The 22,148-nt window shown below is 39.8% G+C and overlaps 1 protein-coding gene across 1 annotated transcript; it reads left to right on the forward strand.

Moving 5' to 3' along the window:
- Positions 1–56: 56 nt before the first annotated feature.
- Positions 57–15,589, forward strand: RANBP1 (RAN binding protein 1). Its single transcript, XM_084648835.1, has 6 exons — positions 57–195; positions 4,021–4,157; positions 8,254–8,411; positions 9,724–9,852; positions 14,129–14,194; positions 15,444–15,589. Exons 1-6 carry the CDS (start codon positions 181–183, stop codon positions 15,569–15,571), a joined length of 633 nt encoding a protein of 210 aa, XP_084504961.1. The 5' UTR covers positions 57–180; the 3' UTR covers positions 15,572–15,589.
- Positions 15,590–22,148: the final 6,559 nt, after the last annotated feature.

Here is a 22,148-nt window from a genome sequence, read left to right on the forward strand (position 1 = left end):
CGGGGTAAAGTAGGCGTTTCCCATCAGGCCTTGCGGCAACGGCGGCGCGGGCTGCGGGAATGAGGTAAAAGCGGGAGGGGGCGGGGAGCGGCAAGCAGGAAATTCAGCGCCAAAGCTGCGGTGGGGGGAGAGAGCGACGCGAACGAGTCTAGTCGAGGAGCAGCGCCACCTCCCAGCCCCATGGCGGAGACCAAGGTGAGGATGCCGATGCTTCCCTCGTCAATCTGGGGCGGAGGGGGCTCCGTGGGCAGCGCTGGGGCGGCCTGCGGCTCGGGAGCCGGAGGTGGCGTGGGGCGGCCTGGCGCTGAGGAAGTGGGCCAGGGTGGGCTGAGACGGTGGAGGGGGGGGGCCTGGAGACGCAGCGGGGAACAGATGGGTGAGAAGCCCGCGGTCCGGTCGGGTGAGGGGCCCTGGAGAGTAGCGAGGCTGTCCGGGAGAGCAGTGGGGTTTCGGGGACTCGTGGTGAGGGACCCGAGGCCGAGCGCGTAGATGAGAGCGGCGGCTGAGGAGGGCGGCCTTGTCTTGGCGGGAAAGGGGGCCTGGGTGGCTTTTCACCCAGCGTCCCTAGATGCACGTGGGGTCGGGCATTCGCCGTGCAGGGGGCTGCCCGCCCACACGTGCGTCCCGGTCTCTTGCTGGGCCCATCACTCGGCGGCCGGGGCCGAGACAGACGGTGACATCCCTTTCCGCCTCACTCCGGCTCCTCGCCCTGCAGCGGGGTCGGCTCTGCCCCAAGCGGGCGTTTGAGCCTCCGCAGGCGCCACAATCTGGTTTATGACTCAGGAGCTTTAGCTCCCCCCCACCCCCTTCATGTTATCGGCAGGGCCGGGGCTAGTCGTCCTAGACTCCCACGTGCTTTTTATATCGCGGATGGGTGGGATTTTATCGCAATACTGTGATTCGTTTTCTTTCGCCACCTCTAACATGTGCTTATTGTTACTTAAGATTTTCTTGGGGCGCCTGCAGGGAATCGAAGTGGGGGCGGAATAAAGGGATCAGTTATCTCTGCAATGAGGTTTGTTTATCTCAGTACTGGAGTCTATCAGTTCTACAAGCCTGGCCTGTGTTCTCTCTGGGATGTTTTCCCCCTTCTCTTGGAAACCATCAGGTCTTGGTGCAGTGTACTTCTATCACAGTTTTATTGCTGTGGCTGTTCTCCATTTTCTTGTGTGCTAGAACACTGGTGACATTCAACAGGTGTCACCAAAAGGTGTGTTGTAGCATCTTTGAACTAACTCTGGTTTCCTGTCGAATCATTACTTGTATTCCAGTAACAATAAAAGCACCGACCAAGCTGGGGGTCCTGTTGTGCTGTGTGTTGTACATACACCTAGTGAGAGACAGTATCTGCCCAGAGTTTATAAGCTAAACTGCCAGTGGTGAGGAAGAACAGAATAATTATCTTCCATTTTCCAGATAAAGAACAGGCACAGCTACTAAGTGATTTGACCAAGATCTCATAGTCTGTGGCAGAGCTGGAATTAAATTAAGATCTCGAGTCCCTTGCTAATGCCTTAACCGTAAGACCATGCTTTCTCCCTCCCTGTGTTGCAAAGAAACTGTTTGCTAGACTTCTGGAATATTCTTGTGGCTTCTTTGGCTATAGAAGAACCACATTTCATTTCTTGGTTTCTTAAGTGAGAAGTCTTTTAGTGATTCTTATATATTAAAATTAAGTCAAGAACAAAGACAACATAGCTGCAGGGTAAAGTGTTAAATTGGAAATTCAGTTGTGTGATACTAACTCTGTGTATAAAGCCATATCTAAAACTGTCTACATTTTACGTGTGTATTAAAGGGGTATTCTCAACTTAACTTTTAAAAATTTCTGATAGAGTATTCTTTAAATGGTATGTGCTGACATCTTGGGTTTTCCTCCTCAATGACATTTATAAGATCTTTTCAGTAAGATAAACTGATCATACGTGCACCATTGTGATCTTAGGTGTTATAATTAAAATGCATACAGAAATTTTAAATTCAAATGGATATAGCATCCCACTGTGTATCTTAATATTTTTAATGGAATTTTTCAAGAAGGCCATGAATGGTTTTTACAGAACTTCACACTTTTTTTTCTTTTTCTCCCAACACAGTTACTTAAGCTGTATTAGTAAATGTCCTTTCTCTCATTTATCCAGTCAAATATTTTGAAGCATGAATTGACCCAATGTTATAGAAGAGCTCCTGTTGCAGCTGTCAGTCTACTTGTTCCCTATTGATATTAAGCTATACTATGTTATGTTGCACATACAAAGTCATATAATTTGAAAACACTAATTGTATATTTGAACCCAACATTCTCATGAAAAATATCACTTTTCTTAAATTTCACATGTGCCATGACAATTTCATTTTGAGGGTTTTTTAAATCTCTGTATCTTAATATTTCCTTAATATACAGATCTTGTTCTTTTAAAAATAACCTGCTTTGAGTGCACAGTGTCTCAAAACCAATAACTTAAATGATGAAAACAGATATGGATGTGGTGATAAGTATGCTCCTTAGGTTGTATGGGATCCTTATAATGTAGATGACTCTGAACTTGTGAACTTCAGCATCTAAAGTTAACTGTAAACCTGTAGGAGGGAGTACTACTTCAATAACTTAAAACATATTATCCAAAACCAAAAATAGGGGAACAGTTTTTCATAGCCTTAGGCTAGTTTGCTAATTCTAGGTTTCCAGCCGATACTTTAATCAAGATTTAAAAATAAAATCAGTGTAATATTTAAATATCTCTAACATTGCAAGAATACCAACATTCTTTTTAACCTGAGACATTTTGATACTGTTCTCGTATTACAAGGTTGTGTTATAGCTAAAAGCCAGACTTAGTGGTGTTGCTTTAGATCTTTTGATGGTTAATTGGTCAGCTTAATTTTTTAAAGGAACATTGTAGCTATGTTATCTTAATTGTTTTACTGTGAGAATACTAGGGAGAAGGTATCTCTTGCTTTCTGTTGGCCAAGCTAATCGCACAAACCAGGGGGCTCTGTGTTCATCTGTTCCACCCCACAAGGTCCCTGGGTGCCATTCTCCCATCCCCCCTCTATTTCAAGGACTTTTGCAACTCCTCCATCTACGTTCTTATGTCTAGGACTCTGTGTGCCCCCTGTTTCTCCAAATATGCATCCTTTCTCTTTCTTCATGGCAGGGATCTACAATAAAAAAGGAAATCTTGATTTTTGTTTTCAAAGAGCTAGTGCAGTGCTTTATGACACACAAACCAAAACCTTTTTATTTTCAAAAAACTTTTAGAAATTTTCTGCTCTCACTATTTCCACTGTGACTAGAGTCATTCTGTATGAATAGTTTCTTTACTGCTTTTGGGTAGGCCAGGTGTGGGCAAAGTTTTTAGCCCAAGGGTCACATATGGGTATGGAAATTGTATGGCGCGCCATGAATTCTCACAAAATTGGGGTTGGCGTGAAGGAGGGGGTGAGGGTTCTGGGGTGGGGCCAGAAATGAGGAGTTTGTGGTGCAGGAGGGGGTTCTGGGCTGGGGCAGGGGATTAAGGTGAGGGCTGGGACTACAGGCTCTAGGTGGGGCTGGGGATATGGGGTGCAGGAGGGGGCCCCAGGTTGGGATTGAGGGGTTCGGAAAGTTGGAGGGGGATCAGGGCTGGGGCACTAAAAGTGAAATGTGCTAAAAGTTCCCTAGTGCATGTCGATGTAGTCCCATTTCAAACGGGACTACATCAGTTTGTGTTAGAGAGCTTTTAGTGTCCACCAGTAAGATCCACAGTCAGTGCGCCATACTCTGGTGTGCGCTAGAATTTACACCGCAGCTGGTGCGCATCTGTGCAGTATGTAGACAAGCCCTTAGACTCCTGGGTGAGTGTTCCTATGTTTCACTAATGTGAAGGAAATCTGCATATTTTAAAAGGCTGAATAAAATGTAGTTAGTGTATATGTAGTTGGAACATTCAGAGTAGTTCCTAAATACCTTTGGTAACACATGTTAAATACAGATGTAGCCACTGCAGAACTGTTCTTAAAATTGCATTATTTTCACAGGAAACTCATGAGGAACACGACACCTCAACTGAAAACGCAGATGATTCTAACCATGATCCTCAATTTGAGCCCATAGTTTCCCTTCCTGAACAAGAGATCAAGACCCTTGAGGAGGATGAGGAAGAACTCTTTAAGATGTAAGTAGGATGGCACTGGGTAGGTCTCTAAACACTAGTTGCTTTTAAACTGTGAAAAACACTAATAAAAGATAGGAAGGTAGCTTGTTGCAAAACACCACACGGGGTACTTGCCTAAGACAATGTAGTACTAGTAGAAAGAAAATAGCACTTGATATGACTAATGTCTGTGCCCCTGGAGTGTTGGGGCTGATATAGTGTAACATGACGAAATCCTGACTCTCTAATGATATCTAATTGATAGTGGAAAAGTTTGGATTTGAAAAAATTTAAACCTGTTAACTTGAATTGTGCAAAAATGTTGGGTCTAGAGATGTGTAACTGTGTCACAAATTAGGTTTTTCTTTTTTTTTAAATTAACATGTCCTACTCTGTACTTAAATATTTGGGTCATCGTGACACTTCCTCTGCCCATCTTCCCCCCCTGCCCCTCCCCCCCCAGTAGAAGCTGTCTGCTTGCTTACTGAATCAATATTTTATAGATTTGAGGTGTTAATGCTCCACCCTCTCTAAACTCTTCAACGGTTCCCTTCTGCCATCATCTGCAGCAGTCATAGAAACACCTCTTGCTCTTTCCATTGTGTTAGCAGACATCAATAGCTATATGGTTAGAAAACTGGACAAATTGGCTTACTCTAAGTTTAAATTTTGTAGAATGCCTTGAACTTTTCCTAAGCTGGAGACCTCTGTAGAGAGAAGTGTATGTAGCACAGGAGCTAAGATGCATTCCTTTAGCTCCATGATGCTCCTGCTTCAAATAGGCATCAAGCCCATTTGGGAAAAGTCAGATGGCCAAAAGTAGTCATTTTCAAACTTTGTTCCAGAGTGTGCTCCTGTAAGAGACTCTGATAACACATGGTTCTATGAGAACATCTCCAAAAATTGACCTGCATGAGGAGTATGACCACTAAACTTTTCTGTATGCCAAGTGTTGTGCAGTCCCAGATGAAAGAAGCCATTCTCTTATAAAAACAACCCCTAAAGAAACACTGGAATGTATTCTGCTAAAGATCAGAGGGTCCTTTAAATAGAGTTTAGGAAAGCTGTTAAGGTGCCAGCAGTTCAATATGTTGTACAGCAAAAGGAAGTGTTTTGACAAATTTGCTGAGACCTGGCTGGATACCAGTGCTCTGGGCTTTCCTGAATCCTAGGGTTCCAAAAAATAAGCCACCTTGAATCCAGGTAGTTGATCTGCATTAGGATGCATGTCAGACTGACCTGGCTGCAGCATAGGACTCAACCTCCCCACAAGGCTGTGGTAGAGAGTGCAGGTTGTTCAAATTCTATCACATTAATTCCTGACTACTTCCTTTAGACTCTTAGTTTAAAGTTAAAACTTTCTTTGCAGCTCAATTGCAGACACTAGTGTGCGGGCCCCACCTACCTTTATTTCATAAATACGTTGTCCTACTTGTATCTTTTCAAGTCACAACTTCATTGTAGTATCAAGAAGATACATATTAATCAGTTCCATTAGCAGAGTTCCTTGGCCTACCTTTACAGAGAGGTCACTGCTACATAATCTCCTACACTAAGGGCTTTGTGAAGGCATTGTTTTTGAAGGAGAGAAGGGAGTTACTTACATTGGGGTGTGTGGGGGGGTCCTATTTATATTTCCTCTGCAGAGCAACACTCAATCTCCCTTTCCTCTGTGTTGGACAGTAACTACAAATTGAGATTCTGAGGGTAGAAAGCAACCGAGGGATAGTTTAAGGGAGTGAAGTATTTATTCCTTGGGTGTATGGAACACTGGGAGCCAGGGACTTGCGCACTCCTGTTAACTGGTAAACACTAACCAAATTGTTTTATGGTTACATTGTGAGACACCTGATCCTATAGTATGGCTCTGTTTGAAGGTCAAAATTAACTTGGCAAGTAATCCCTTTATTTGGGGTATAGTATTGACATGGATCTGAGATCCCTAAACACAAAGGGAATCGACCTTTTGCTTTAAAAATATTCATGAGGTAATCTTGTCTTGCTCAGCCTTAGTGTTAGGAAGAAGATGTCTTGATTTGATCTGAAAGTTTTCCAGGTAGGAATACTACATTTTTAGCTAACCAATCTAAAACAAGGTATGCTGTTAGCTTGGTACCTTTTTGTTTACATCAAAAAAGCAGTACACTCTAAGAATTATTTGTAAATTAGTCTGCTTTTTCTTTCCAATTAGGATATCAATCCTGTAGCCCTTATAGAAGGGCACAAAAGTCCACCTTGTGAATTGGGAGGGAAGCAAGCACTAAAGTTTAAATGAAAGAATTGTAAGACTGAATTAACTTTGAATGCAAAGCATTTACATTAATATATTGGGTTGGAAAACACCCTCCTAAATGGAACTGTTGGTGGTGTGTGAGATAGAATTGCCTCAGGAGTAAAACTGCCAAAAAATTAAATTCTGCACACAATATTATAAAATTCTGTACATTTTATTTGTCAAAATAACACAATATAATCTCACCATTTTAAATTATTTTCATAATTTATTTCAAAACACTTTTCAACAAATAACTGAAAATGATGTGATCATATTGTTAATGTGTTACTGTTGTTTTGACAAAATATGCAGGATTTTAATGTTTTGGTACAGAATTTTTAACTTTTGGTGCAGAATTCCCTCGAGTACCAAGGTTCTGTGTGGTACAATTTGTGTGCGGACAGATTGGTGTGGGGGTCGGGGGGGATCTGGATGCACATGGACTTGTTGGGGGATTCTCGGTGCAGGGGGAATGGGACTTTGCTGAGGAGTCAAGGTGAAGATGGTGGGGGTGGACTCAGCGGGGGGTCTGGGTGTAAGTGGAGTGGGGCTTGGTGGGGTAGGGATCTGGCGGGGGTTGTCCCAATGTAAGGGGCGGGCTCAGTGGGGAGGGATTCCAGGTGCAGGGGGCTGAGGTTCGGCAGTGGGGTGGGGTCCAGATGCAGGGGGGTTGGGCAGACAGGAGCAGCTCCCTGTACAGTGACTCCTCCCCCTTACTTCCTGGCCCCATCGCTCCTCAGCTGTGGGAGGAGGGGTCATTCTACAGGGAGCTGCTCACCCCTCCCCGCCCATCCCCTGTGCATCTGGACTCCCCTAGCCCCACCCCACCTGGAACACACACACCCTTCCCCCGCACCCAGACCCCACTTCCCACTACCTGCAGAGCTTCCTGCAGCCAGGGGAGGTTTCTGGGGGTTGATCTGACCCAGCCCTGGCTGCTCCATGTAGGGGAGGGGGAACTCTGTCTCTGCCCCAGCCGGGACTATTGTCCCTGGGCAGCCAAGGCATCTACAGACACCCCCCACGCACACACTCGTGGTGACTTACCTCTCCCCCAGCTGCCCGAACAGATGCATCCGTGCTGCCGGAGAGGGTGAGTGAGCACTGGTGCAGTTTCTCTTTGCTTCCCCGCAGAAACCACTTTTCTGCAGGGAAGCAAAAAAAAATCTGTGGGGGGACATGTTTCTGCGCATGTGCAGTGGTGCAGAATTCCCCCACAAGTAGATAGCTGAAGAAAATAACAGATCTGGAAAAGAGGCTGGGCAGCTACTTTTAAATGTTCGTCTCTCCTTTAACAAGTTTGTTAATTAACAAACTGCCATGAAAATAGGCCAACATGGCTGGCTTCATTTGTGTTTTTGTTGAATCATTGGTTGTAATTTCAATGCACTAATTTCATTCCAAATATATATGACAGTAACACATCTCTTCTGTAACTTAAATCCGTGTACCCTACGATTAAAAAAATCATGAAATTCACTTTTTGATGGAATAAATTCAGTGCTAATATGGAGCTGTCTTGGAATTACACAGACGTTCTTTCAGCAACATTTTTGTGGGGCAGTGAAGGTGTGTGTTTTTTTTTTTTTTAATGACTCCATTCATACAGTATTCTGTCCTGAACTAGTTCATTGACTACAGATAGCATGGTGCTCAATTTGTCTAGAAAATCTGTCATCGTGAACTCTAATTTTTTGGTGAGGACTCTTGATTTATTTCCTCTCTCCTGCAAGCTCTGTGGAATCTTAACTTTCACCTAAGACAGGTGGGCTGAAGGACCTTTTATTCAGCGTGGTTTGTTCTTGCGTACAAACTCTAATCTCTTGCTCTCTCTTTCTCAAGGCGAGCAAAGCTGTTTCGATTTGCATCAGAAAATGATCTTCCAGAGTGGAAAGAACGAGGAACCGGGGATGTGAAACTCCTGAAGCACAGGGAGAAGGGAACAATTCGCCTTCTCATGAGGAGAGATAAAACCCTAAAAATCTGTGCAAATCATTATAGTATGTTTGTTCCATTATTTCCCATAACTTCCCTTTGCCTGTCACCTATTTTTATGTGCAATATAGTTATCAAGTCTTATAGGATTCGTGCAGGTTATTTTTTAACCCTAAAAATGGGTTGGCAGAATGGGCCAGTGGTCTAACGTCAGTAAATAGACAAGTTCTGTGTATGCATCCAGTTTGATGCCCGTTTAACTTATTAATTGTGCACAGTTCTATAATACTACAGGTAAGTATATTTACAATCTAGTAAATTAAACAGGCATCAGAATACTTTGTTGCATATTTTAGTTTTGTAATGAAGTCTCTTTGGATGCTCATTCATTTTCAAGGAGATCTAGCAATGTGGAGTATGTAAGTTCTGCAAAGTCTCAAACTTATTTAAAGCAGAAAATAACTCTTCTGCTGAAATCATTTAGATGGCTGAAAGGATTGTCTTGACACAAGTTTAGGAAAAAATTGTTTGAACAGAAATCAGACATGGGAAGTTTTGCTGAAGGGAGATGTTTGAAGCAACTGAAAAGTATAATTGGAAATAGCATTTTAGCATTCTATTTGTCTGTGGTCCCTGTACTTACTAAATAAAAGGCCCGGGGATGAACAAAAATTGGAACGAAGGGTTCATCAAGCTTGTGACTTCTGCTGAAACTACAGTTTCTCTAGTTTAGTGCACCTGCCCCAGAAAAGGGTAAGCAAGCGTAACAAGGCAGTTAAAAAGATACTGTTGAATATTTGTAGTTTGTCGCAGGATATTGAAACAAAATTTTAAGATGGCATAAAGGGAGGAGGGAGAAATCACTTACATGAATAATCTCCGAGGAAAGCTAAGTGCTGTCTATAATACGTAAGATTACCAGCAGCAGAAAGGAAGAAACTTTACTATTTTATTTGGATGCTTTTGTACCTTCCTTTGAAGCATATGTATTGGCCACTATCTAAAAGTACTTTTTAGACCATTGGCCTTTCAGTAGGGGAACACTGCATTCTAAAATGGTATTAAATTGGAACTATGACCTTTCGGGGGGAGGCGGGGAGTTGAATAGAAGTGTGTGGTTAGCACTCTGGCAGTATTGGCTTCCCATTACAGATTGTTCTGGGACACAGGACAGAACAATATGGGCACCATCCTTTTTTCCCTTCCCTCCATTTCAGCTAGAAATAACTACATTACAATCCCTTGTGAGGTATAAAATCTTTTATTTACTTCATCTTACTAAGAGCTGACTTTCTTAAGGTACTTGTGGGGCTTATGTGGAAATGTATTTCAAAATGTTATATGGAGCTAGGACTAATCAGTTCTTTTTCTTTGTAGTTACACCTTTAATGGAGCTGAAGCCTAATGCTGGAAGTGACAGGGCATGGGTTTGGAACACACATGCTGACTTCGCAGATGAAAGCCCTAAACCTGAACTTTTGGCAATCCGGTTCCTAAATGCAGAAAGTGAGTGATGGCACAAGATCAGTTTCTTTTGATACTATACTATCTGCTTTAGGAAGTAACCTTGGGCCATTTAATACTGCACAGTATTCTACAGTAAATGTATGAAAGTAGTTACCACTACCTTTTGTAGCTCCCATGGTAGAAAAGAATAAATATTCCGTTTTTTTTAAATAATCTATCCCACTGGCTGTAAGCACTCAAAATGGGATGAGGGGAGAAAAAAGCCTCATTTGTCCATAGAAAGCCACCCTAATATTTGTCTAGAAGGACAGTCCCTTCTATCTAAATAGTACTGCAGCAGAAATAATTCAGAGTGCAACTAGTTAATTAGTAATGCTCTGAATATGTAGATAAATAGAGCAGTTATCCTCCACCTTCCATCCAACACCATCTTTATAACTTTCTTGGTTTTGGTTTTGGTTTTTTTTTTGGGGGGGGGGTTGCCTTGATAAGTGTGCTGACACTTTGTTTTCAAGAGAGCTTGTTAGTGTTTCCAAATAATTTTAATACAATATAACTCCAGGACTTCAACCAGTGCATTCACCTTACTTTCATTAATTACCTCAACTTCATGTTTTAATGAAGATTGAATTTGTGGCAGTGGTTCTCAAATGTGGTTGGTTGTTGTTTTTTTTGTTTGTTTTTTTGTTTTTTTTCCACGGACCACTTGAAAATTACTGAGGGTCTCAGCGGACCACTTAATGATCTTTCCAAATGTCATTTGTACCGTTAGCTAACTATTGTAAAGCGCTTTGGATAAAAACGCTATATTTAAAAAAAAAACAAAAAACCTTTAACGTTTTTTGTTCTACAAATAAAAGCGCACAACTCCTATTTTAATATCAGTAGTCTTACCTTTCTAATGCGATGGATGTGCCCTCTCTCCCCTGCTGCAGCAGCCCCTGAGCTGGGGCTGGGAAGGAGGGCCGTCTCTCCCTGGCAGCCACAGCCCTGGAGCTGGGGAAGTCTCCTCTTTCTCTGGCCGCCGCTGCCCTGCATGTCCCAAATTCCCACTGCCCCTTCCCACTTACCCTCTATTTCCCCCAAGGCCACCACCTCACCTTACATGTGTGTCTTCTCCAGGGTCCAGGCACCTAATTAGTGGAGCCATGCCTGTGCAGCTCCACTAATTAGGTGGGTAGCCCTTTATTTTCTTGTGTGCAGCCACCCAGGCACAAACCTTAGAGGGATCTATCCGCGGACCACCTGAATGGAGTTCGCAGACCACAGTTTGAGAACCTCTGATTTGTGACATTACAAATACTGTATGGAAATTATTACCTTGTATTAAATCTTTCATTCAGGCGTATCTCCCTTAGAATCACATACTTTACTGACCGCTACACTGAACAAGTACTAGGTGTTAATATGCATTTGTCTCTTCCTTTTAACATATCAAATGAAATATCCTCTTAGTGGAATATGGTAATCCTAACAACCATGGTTAACTTGGACGATAGGTTATAGTAAATCTTTCTAGACTAAAGTTTATTTAAAGTTATATATTGTTTGCTACAATGCTCCCAAAGGTTAGTATAGTTAGACCATTCAGAGAGATGGTGCAAGATTCTGGTTCTGTTATTTTATGTTAATGAAAGGCTTTGAGCACTGTGGAGGAATAACACTCCTGTTGAAGGGAGTATCTCATATCTGTGGTCAGAACAGGCAAATTCTCTCATCTATTCAAAATATAAAAACAAATTTGACTGTGCAGTATCTCCTCTAGGTAACTTAGGAGAATAGATGCCATGATTTAAGGAATTAGAGGTGAAATTATTTGTATCTTGGTAGCACTTGAGTACCCCAGTCAGGAGTGGTTAGGGACTATACAGACATAGCATGGAAGCCACTCTCTGCCACAAATACCTTACAAACGCCAAAATAAGTGACGATAAATTGTAGTGGTTTGCCTGGAATTCCCTACATGGAATGCCAGACTGCATTCATTCCTAAATAGAACATACAAAACTAATTGTATGAGAAATAAAATGAGACTTGGAAAACAAAATGGCTGCCACACTTCTTCCCTTCTCACCACACCCCCCCAGATGGCTACTGGGTTAGTGAACTGCTCTCTGGGGCTGCTAAAACCCCTTCTGCCTGTGACTCAGGCATCCAAGGAGAATCCCATGGTGGCTGCACAACCAGCTTAATCTTTCTCTTCTGGCTCCTGTCTAGTCTAGTGGTAGCTCTTGTAAGGGGTGAAGGACTTCTAGATCCAGCTATTCTCACTAGCCCTTAAGCAGTTAATGCAGCAAACAGTGTGTGACTGTCAAAGACCATTATAACTGCTGGCTTCTTATTGTGCATCCCAGATAACTTTCAGGTTGCATGTGCCAGTGGGTTAGCCACATTAAAATGTCTAGCTTGGCACATAGGAGGAAGGTAAGATGGTAGTAAACAAAAATACTACCAACATGTTCCATTGCACAGTTGGCACCTTGTGGCCGATCCATATAAACACATATCGGCAAACAATGTTGTTTTTCAGTTTCACCTTTCTAATAAAGCATCCTTTCTTCTTCAGGCAAACTTTCACTGAAACCAAGCCTTCTATTTAAACCCCTGAATCCCCTACCAAAAAAAGTCTACTTAGAAGAATAAGCTTAGGATTGGGATTTTAACATTATCTCTGAGTTTGAGAGTGGGGTGGGGTGACTGAGGGCTTTCATTGCTTCCTTTATACACTGCCTTGCAGTAGCAGATAAGAGGGGATAGAAAGCAAACTATTAGTGGAGTTCCTTCTTGGGTTTATAGACAAAGAACTAAAGTTCAGGTTTAGAGTAGCAGCCGTGTTAGTCTGTATCCGCCAAAAGAACAGGAGTACTTGTGACACCTTAGAGACTAGCAAATTTATTAGAGCAGAAGCATGGATCTGTGTTTTATGGGAGTGCCTGGGTCATTACACATATTGAATCTATTTCCCTCTGTTAAGTATCCTCACACCTTCTTGTCAACTGTCTAAATGGGCCATCTTGATTATCACTACAAAAATGTTTTTTTTCCTCCTGATGATAATAGCTCATCTTAATTAACCTCTTACAGTTTGTATGGCAACTTCCACTTTGTGTTATATCTATAATTATTATATGTTCCATTCTATGCATCTGATGAAGTAGGCTGTAGCCCACGAAAGCTTATGCTCTAGTAAACTTGTTACTCTCTAAGGTGCCACAAATGCTTCTGGTCTTTTTAATTAAAGTTCAGTTTCTGGTCCTGTCGGGGGTATCACTATGCACGATGAACTCCCTTTCAAAGAAGCTCTGAAAATCCATGAGGAGGGTGCACACTCTGAAGAGATTCTAAAAAACCTCTGGCTTCATGTTCAGTCTTTAAAAATGCGCATTTTCCTGTAGAGCAATAGTGACCTCAAGTGGCCAGTCATGCTATCTCAATGTGGGCTTATCAAATTATTCTTTCTAGTTCTATTTGAAAGTGACTTGACTGTGGTTATCTGCTTCTCAAATTATTTCAGTTAGAAAGGGTTGGAGGGATGCTTATTGTAATAGGACTGATAGCAGCCATTATCAGAAAGTTTCTATCTTTGAAATGGAACTATTCAGAACCAATCACTTAGACTGAAATGTATTGATGTAGGTTGTCTTCAAAAGAATTCTGGTTAGCTGTAACTTGAGCCATGTTACCTGCATCTTTTTACTGATGGCATTGTGTGGTGGCGGTGGTGTTTTGGTTTTTGTGTTTTGTTTTTAAAGTACAGTTTGTGCTCATGAAATGGACTGGATTTTCAACTCAGGAGACTGAAATTCTCCCTTCAGGTGCAGTATAGGTAGTGATGGTGAAAACTTGCCATTCCTCCTTAGCTGTATCCTGGCAGAACAATCTCTAGGTGTGAGAAAATAAATGTCTATGGTCCTCTGTCCCTGGCCCTGACTGAACAAGAATGTGTGGTAGGTAGACTTCTAATGTGAATGCCTAGTAGCAAAGGTATGAATAGAAGTTCAGATAGCTTAAAATAGTGCTTAGCAGCAGAAGCTTAAGATGAGAACTTTGTAGAAAACCCACTCAAAAGTGCAACGTGCATTGCTTTCTTTGGAGAGTATTTAAATAATGAGAAATAATTGAAGCCTGTATACTTAAGATCACTTGAACTAAGATGAAATCCACTAAGTGCATGTTTCTAGACTAAAAAGGCAGTCAAATTAACATGTAGAAATGAATTTGTTTCAGGATAAATGTCTGTTTCAGAACAAATAGATCTAAAGAAGAGGCATTGTACATAATTTAAGGTAATGAAGAAACATTTTATTTCAAACAGATGCACAGAAATTCAAAGCAAAATTTGAAGAATGCAGGAATGAGGTAGACAAGGGAGCAAAGAAGGGTAAGATGTTAATCTCCTCTTGGAATTTAGATGAGTATTGTATTGCACTGTTTTGTCCTCTCCTTTTCCAAGTTTTTAATGTCTATGGTGGGGGCAAGGGAATATCCTTAGATTGCTCATTGTAATATTTGGTGTCTCTTGGCAGACTCACTCTGTGCCTGACTGCAATCTTCAGTCCAGGGGCTTTTTCAGTCTGCTAGAGTAATGGTCCATGGTTTGAGAACTCTTCTTTCCTTGTAGAAGACTTGCAATTGCTCCTGGGACATAATTTTTAGGGCAAATATTATAGAAAGACTTTTCTGTATAAATAATGAAAATATATACTACACTTGAGTAGCAGTTCTACCATACTGATTTTTTAAAATTATTTATTTAATTTTCCTTTGTTAACGAGTAAATACCCCAGTTGCAGGATTATATTTTAAACTAACATTTGAAACTTGGTTCACTTTGTTTAAATTGTGAAGTAACTTTACCAACTTAATTTGATGGTTCTGTATGGCACACACACAACACGTATAACGGAGAGAAGCTCTCTGAACAAATATCTTCAATTTCATATAGAGATTACTCCTTTAGTGGATAAAATTCCATTCTAAATTTCTAAAGTATAGACTCCTGCTGGTCAGCAATTCAAATGCTTCAGGAAATCCTGGGTGGTTTAGGCAATGCAGGGAACTGAATTCCCTTGTAAACTGTAGCCTTAGTTTTCTCTCACTCAAGCAAAGCTGTTGGAGTGGCGGGAGAGAGGAGGATAGAGACCTGAATTGCAAATAACTCCTTATTAGAATAAGGATATTATCTAAGGAGCTGGAAGTTGTGTGGAACCAGCACATCCAATTCCACAAAATACACCTTGTCAGTAGTTACCCTATAGCAATCCAAAAAACTGTTCATGAGGGTACTGCAAAGGGTAGCATCCCATTTAGTCAGTAAGCTATGGCCTAGTGTAGTGATTGGGGTTTTTTTTTGTTTGGTTGGTTTGTTTGCTTTTGTTTTAAAGGAGGGGGAAGGAGTGAGTCTACATTCATTTGGCATGGTATGTATCAGCAAGGGAAAAGAAACAGTATGAATCATCTTGGAGTGTGGCAGAGAGTTCAAGGCGTTCAAAAAACACTTCATCTTTATCCTCTTTCAAAAGCCAATTTACACTCTTTCTTTAGAAAAACAAGTTAATACAGCTTTCCAATTGTTAATTAAATCTACCATACTGTGTGTGTAACTTTTTTTTCTTCAAACAATCTCTTAGCAGGCAAAGAGAAAAATGATAGTGCTGACAAAGTTGCTGAGAAATTAGAAGAGCTTTCTGTTAAGGAAGAGAGTAAAAAATCTGAGAAGAAAGAAGAGACCAAGGAAAAAATTGAAGAGAAGCAATAAATCATCTTGGGCCTTGTGTTTTTTCCTTAATTTTTTTTTTAATTTTTACAAGGGACTTTATAAAGAACTGAATTCCAACATTCAGATTGTTTTTTCTAAGCTTTTGCCCTTTTGAAGATGTCTTCAGAAAATCCATTCCCCAGTCATGAAAATGTACTGTGCTAACTTTCTTTTCCATAGTGGAAACACTTATTTATAGTCATCCAAAAGAGTGAATAAAACAAATTTGAAAACAGCATCAAAGGACAGAACTGAGTTTTCTGTACACTTCAAACACTTGTGACTATAATTCTTGCACTTGGTGTTTACATATTTGAGGGTGCGTATCTTCATATAAGTGATGTAATCAGATTAGATTAAGTGCATTTTAATCCTTCCTGTTGGTAAAATTATGCAGACATTTCTTGTATGTTAAGTTAAATTAGTAGACTTAAGCAGGCCTCTTACACCAGTTTTGGTTGTTTTTGTTTGCTAATTGAGGATTGTTCCTGCTTGACAGGGTACCTACAGTTTTCTTTAGCAGACCACTATATCTATTGCTTCCTAGAAGGCTATAGTGCCAGAGAATTCTGGATGGTAGAATTTTTTATTCTCCTGGCACAACTCCACTGGTATGATGGCCACTTATGGCAGACAGTAGTGGAAAAAGATATCCTTTGAACTAGCATTGGATGTAATTTAATACAGTCTCATGTAGGTTTTCATTACAAAAGATAAGTAGGAAGCTACTTTTTAAAAGTCTTAATGACTTTCAAAAGCTCTTTTAACCATGCTAAAGGATCAAGAGTGCTGTTTGTGTTAGAAAACAACTTATAAAACCTACTTATATATTGTAGATAGGACCATAGATCACTCATGATGTGCCATTCACTGACTCTTAAGGAAGTACATTTTTTTTTTATATCTACTTAATGTTAGGGATGAATCTAACCTAGTTAGACAACATGCCATGGAGCTGTGTGCTCCACCACCACAATGTGAGTGGCGTAAGAGGGTCCCCTACTCCTGCCCATCCAGGACAGAAAGTGACTCACTGAGACAAGCAGATGGCAGGACCCAGCTGGACATCCCTGGAGAAGCCCATAGCAGAGTGAACCAGGGGTTCTCACCCTCCCTTTCATTCCTGCAGGGCTATGGCTTTCTGGCTGAGTGCAGGGCAGCAAACAAGGGAATGCTCAGGAAGACTGCAGTGGTCAGTGATGCATGGAAAGCAGAAGGCTATGGGTGGGGTTGCATGTACTCTCTCTTGCCCCAAACCTCCCTATATGCTCTCCCTAGCCTGGACACCTGGAGCCCCTTGCCCCAACTGTCACACCCCAGATAACCTCCTCCCACAGTTTGAAATACAATGGTGTAAGCAATACACTCCAACAGTCACTTTCTAAATTTGGCACTGATGTGTTCAGAACTTGCAATCACTTTACCAGAATTTGTGGAGTTATAAAATACTTGCATTTTAGAAAAGTATGAGGAGGTCTTAATACTACTACAAAAATATTAAACCTATAATTTGAATATGCAAGATGGAATATAATGTTAATATGCTCTTTAAATGGGAATAAGTATTATGGTTCAAGCTGCTCCCTTAACAGTGGTTATTAGCAATAGATCTACTTAGTTTCTAACTACTGCTAGAGTTTTGGAAGACTTAAACCAGGGTAGAAAACCAACAAAAAGCCTTTTCATTCAGTAAATGTCTGTCTTGTTTTTGTTTTTTTGATAGACAAATTTCCTTGTATAAAGATTAACACAACTATCAGTAAAACAATTATTTAAAAGTAAACTCAATCTAGCCTTTCTAAACTGTAAAGGTGTGATGACCAATAATATCTAAAAGAGGGAACCGAATGTTGGTAAAGAGGGTCTAAAAGCCTGCTGACTTCCCTCTACATAGATTCTTCCATTTATTAAATTTAAATTCTCCAAGACAAACTACATGGAAAATGAGCATTAAATATGCTTTAAATTTATGTAAATTGATCAAATCTGGAACTATAAAGAAGGTACTCCATTTTATATTAAAGGGAAAAAATAAACTTTTGACATGAACAAAGTTCCTTTCTCTTCCTCTGTTACTAGCACAGCAGATTTTCACAAGTACTATCTGGTGTGAGATTTGCCCCTTCCAAACACCAGATACATAAATCAAATGTTTTAGAATTATAAAGATCCTAGGGAATAAAACAAATACCTCAGCTGTCTCCTCCGTAAGGGATCTCAGCAGCATGATGTGTTTGATATTTGTGTGTTTGATTTAAGATAGTATTGTATGTTTCCAAATACTTAATTTTACTGCCATCTCAATGTAAAAGCCAAAATGTTATGTATTCATGAAAGCCACTGTAGATTTAAATGGAAGCTGACAAGCAATGTTTTTAAATTTGTTAAAGGGGAGGTGAAGTTTACAAATCTAATTTCAAAATAAACTATACATTAAATTTTTTCATTTAAAAGATTTGCTTTTTTTATTTTAAAAAAAAACAACAAAACTGTGTTTTGGAAATGCAGACACAATAGATTATGCTACTGCATAAGAAGCAGAAAACGGGCCATTCTAGTTCTGCTGTTGAGCCTGACTGCAAAAAATTAATACTCATGTATACTTCATTTTTTTAACCTGTTAATCCCAGGTATTGTTACAATTGAAATAAATTGTCATTACTTCATTGTATGATTTTCAGTCACTCATACATGTGTGCTTAGTTTTATTGGCTTGATAGTTTTACTCTACTGTTCAGATGAATTGATTCAGGCTTGTACTTCATGGGCCATATTCATCCTTAGTGAAAGTCCGTTGGTATGAATTTTTCCGTAGGCCTTTGTGTAGTGCTCATGGCTTGTTAGTCTTCTCATTGCTTCCTCAGTTTTCCAAGTGAACACTTAAAACAATTTCTGTGGAAAAGCATTTCAAAGAAAAGTTGGTGGGTTGTTTTTTGTTTTTTTTAATTAAACTGAAACATTACTACTTTAAAAAACAAAGTACCGCAATCTTTTTGGCTGCTGTTCTATAAATAGAAAAGCAAGAAGTGGTTTAAAAATGGATCTTAACATAAAAATTAGACTTGAAAAAGAATCTTTAAGTTTAGTATAGAAAACTTTGTATAGTTTTCATAAACTCAAGATGTTGGCTACTGTGTTCTCAGGATGTTTTTCCGTTTGATTTATTTCCCCTGCCCTTTTACAACAGTATTGCTCACTGTTGGTAGTTTCAGGTTTGTCAAAGTCAGATTCAAGACTCCCAAAATTTGTCAGACCACTTTGTTTATTAGCAAAGCACTTTGCCAGTGCACCCAGATATGTGAGCCTCTTGCAAAAGCTCAAGCTAACTTATTTAAACAGATAAGGGAAAGCCAATTTAACATAAGAGACAAAAGGAAGCAGAAACTGACAAATATACATACATATCTTATTTGCATACTAACATTTACCAATCTCCTAGCTCAGTAGGAGCTCTAAGTTAATTAGTTTGAGGACCCATTGTCTCACACTCCTTAATGTTTCTCTTCCTGACAACTATATTTCAACAAACCCTTCAAGCAGCATTTCTTTAATGAATTATACTGCAGATCTCTAATCTTAAGATTAGTGTTCTAGATTTGTTTATATTACCCACTTAATGAGCTTCTAAAGGGACAGTATTGATAAAGGCTTGTATAAATGTTTTCCCTATATACGTTTAGGAATCTGCATCAGAGGACTTAAACTACATATCGTATTAGTATAGGTTTCAGAGTAACAGCCGTGTTAGTCTGTATTCGCAAAAAGAAAAGGAGTACTTGTGGCACCTTAGAGACTAACCAATTTACACGTAGCTCACGAAAGCTTATGCTCTAATAAATTGGTTAGTCTCTAAGGTGCCACAAGTACTCCTTTTCTTTTTGCGTATTAGTATAGTAATACGATGTATGGAATTAGAGCTCAGAATTTCACAAGAACGGATGTCTTAGTTGTGATATGTTGGGCAAATACAGTGGAATAGTAACTCATTCCTGTATCTGTAGCAGTCTCTAGTTGAATTACCACATCAAATTGTCAGTTACGAAACTGCAGGTATGGAAATGGGAGTAACACAGATTTGCTAAGGAAGTATTTTTGAAAGTTCGATTGAGATAAGTTAGTGGTTACTTCTATTATGCTTACACTTTCAATCCTAGTGAGGAAATTCACAGGATTCCATTTTTGTATGTTACCAGCTATTTACTCACTCCAACCCCATCTTGCCTCCAGAATATTTAATCCTATTTTATATGAGAATATGTAATATATTGGGGGAGTGGAGGAGTCTCTAAAAATAATGCACGCAAAAGCTACATCAAGGGCAGAACATGCTTAAATTGTGACTTGCAGAATACTTGCTTGCCTGATTTGCAGAAATTATGCTGTTGATATGAGCAGAATGGTAACGTTTTTCTTGTTGGGATATAGTGATCAGCTGTTTGGGAGAATGGAGAGAATTAAGGTGTGGGGCTAGTGATAACCCTGTATCCAATTAAGAAACAGCTGAACCCTCTATATGGATTATGGGGCGGGGGGGGGGTAGGGTTGTGTGTATGTTTTTAAGATCTGCTTACTCCTAAAGCTTATCATTAATAATTTTTTTAAAATGCCTTCAGTGTACTTGTTTAAACTTGACCTTTAAATTATTTTGATATCTGCATTAATGGGTGTGAATTCCTGTAGAAGAGGATCATATTCAGTAAATTTTACTCTCTAAACTCTCAGTGCATACCTTAGATAAGGTAGGTACATATTAGAAAATTGTTAATACTGAGCTTCGTAAGAAACACAAGGTTTCATAAGAACAAGCTACTTGAATATATTAAATACTGGATGCTTAAACATTACAACACAACCCAGACCCCTCACAAAAAATTGTTGTCTTGTCATTATGCCATACTGATGAAAGCTGCTGTCTTATGTAAAGCAGAAACTTTCCCAAATGTCATCTCCTGCAAAGACCATTTTTTTCTACATAGTAAGGGTGATTTATCCTGTCTCCAACATAAATATAATTTTCTGAATTTGGGGTGTCACTGGGAAATTTTCAGGGTCTAAGCACAATGCTGATCAGATATGAGAGTTGCAGATTGAAACGACTACAATGCCGGTTTGTTGTATTTTTTAAAGCGAACAGTTTAAATACAAATGCTATTTTCAAAGCAGCAATGTAGAGGTCATGTTGTTTTCCCCCTGCCCCCAACTCTAATTTATGTTTAAATTTGCCTAATTTAGAACTTTTCAGCAGCCGCCTAGAAGATTGGGCACTGCATTTTAGTAGTTGTGGCTAAGTGGAAGTTTGGAGACTTCAGAGTACTTTAGAAGGTTAAGGAATACTCCTACACTGTTCACCACTTCCTCCTTTAGTAACACCCCCTGATTTTATTAGTAAGTTATTACTTTGTGAAAAAACCTAGAGAAACTGAGAAGGCTTATCTTAAAAATAGGGCTGTCAAGTAATTAAAAAAATTAATTGCAATTAATTGTGATTAAAAATAATTGCAATTAATTGCACTGTTAAACAATAATATAATACCATTTATTTAAATTTTGGATGTTTTCTATATTTTCAAATATATTGATACCAATTACAACACAGAATACAAAATGTACAGTGCTCACATTGTTTATTTTTGATTACAAGCATTTGCACTGTTAAAAAAAAAAGTATATTTCAATTCAGCTAATACAAGTACTGTAGTGCAATCTCTTTATCATGAAAGTTAAACTTACAAATGTAAAATTATGTACAAAAAACAGCATTCAAAAATAAAACTAAAATTTTAGAACCTGCAAGTCCACTCAGTCCTACCTCTTGTTCAGCCAGTCATTCAGACAAACAAGTTTGTTTACATTTGCAGGAGATGATGCTGCCCACTTCTTGTCTACAATGTCACCTGAAAGTGAGATCAGGTGTTCTCATGGCACGGTTGTAGCTGGCGTCACAAGATATTTATGTGCCAGATGCGCTAAAGATTCATATGTCCCTTCATGCTTTCAACCACCATTTCAGGGGACATGTGTCCATGCTGCTGATGAGTTCTGCTTGATAACAATCCAAAGCAGTGCAAACTGACACATGTTCATTTTCATTATCTGAGTCAGAGGCCACCAGCAGAAGATTCTTTTTTGGTGTTTTGGGCTCTATAGTTTCCACATCAGAGTGTTGCTCTTTTAAGACTTCTGAAAGCATGTTCCACACCTCGTCCCCCTCAGATTTTGGAAGGCACTTCATATTCTTAAATCCTGGGTCAAGTGCTGTAGCTATCTTTAGAAATCTCACATTGGTACTTTCTTCGCGTTTTGTGAAATCTGCAGTAAAAGTGTTCTTAAAATGAACATGTGCTGGGTCATCATGCGAGACTGCTATAACATGAAAACAGAGCAGGAATCATACAATTCTCTTCCAAGGAGTTCAGTCACAAATTTAATTAACGCATTATTTTTTTTTAATGAGCATCATCAGCATGGAAGCATGTCCTCTGGAATGGTGGCCAAAACATGAAGGGGCATATGCATGTTTAGCATATCTGGCACGTAAATATCTTGCAATGCCAGCTACAAAAGTGTCATGCAAATG

This window comes from Lepidochelys olivacea, assembly GCF_965140295.1.
Source record: "Lepidochelys olivacea isolate rLepOli2 genome assembly, chromosome: 15".
Taxonomy (NCBI): Eukaryota; Metazoa; Chordata; order Testudines; family Cheloniidae; genus Lepidochelys; species Lepidochelys olivacea.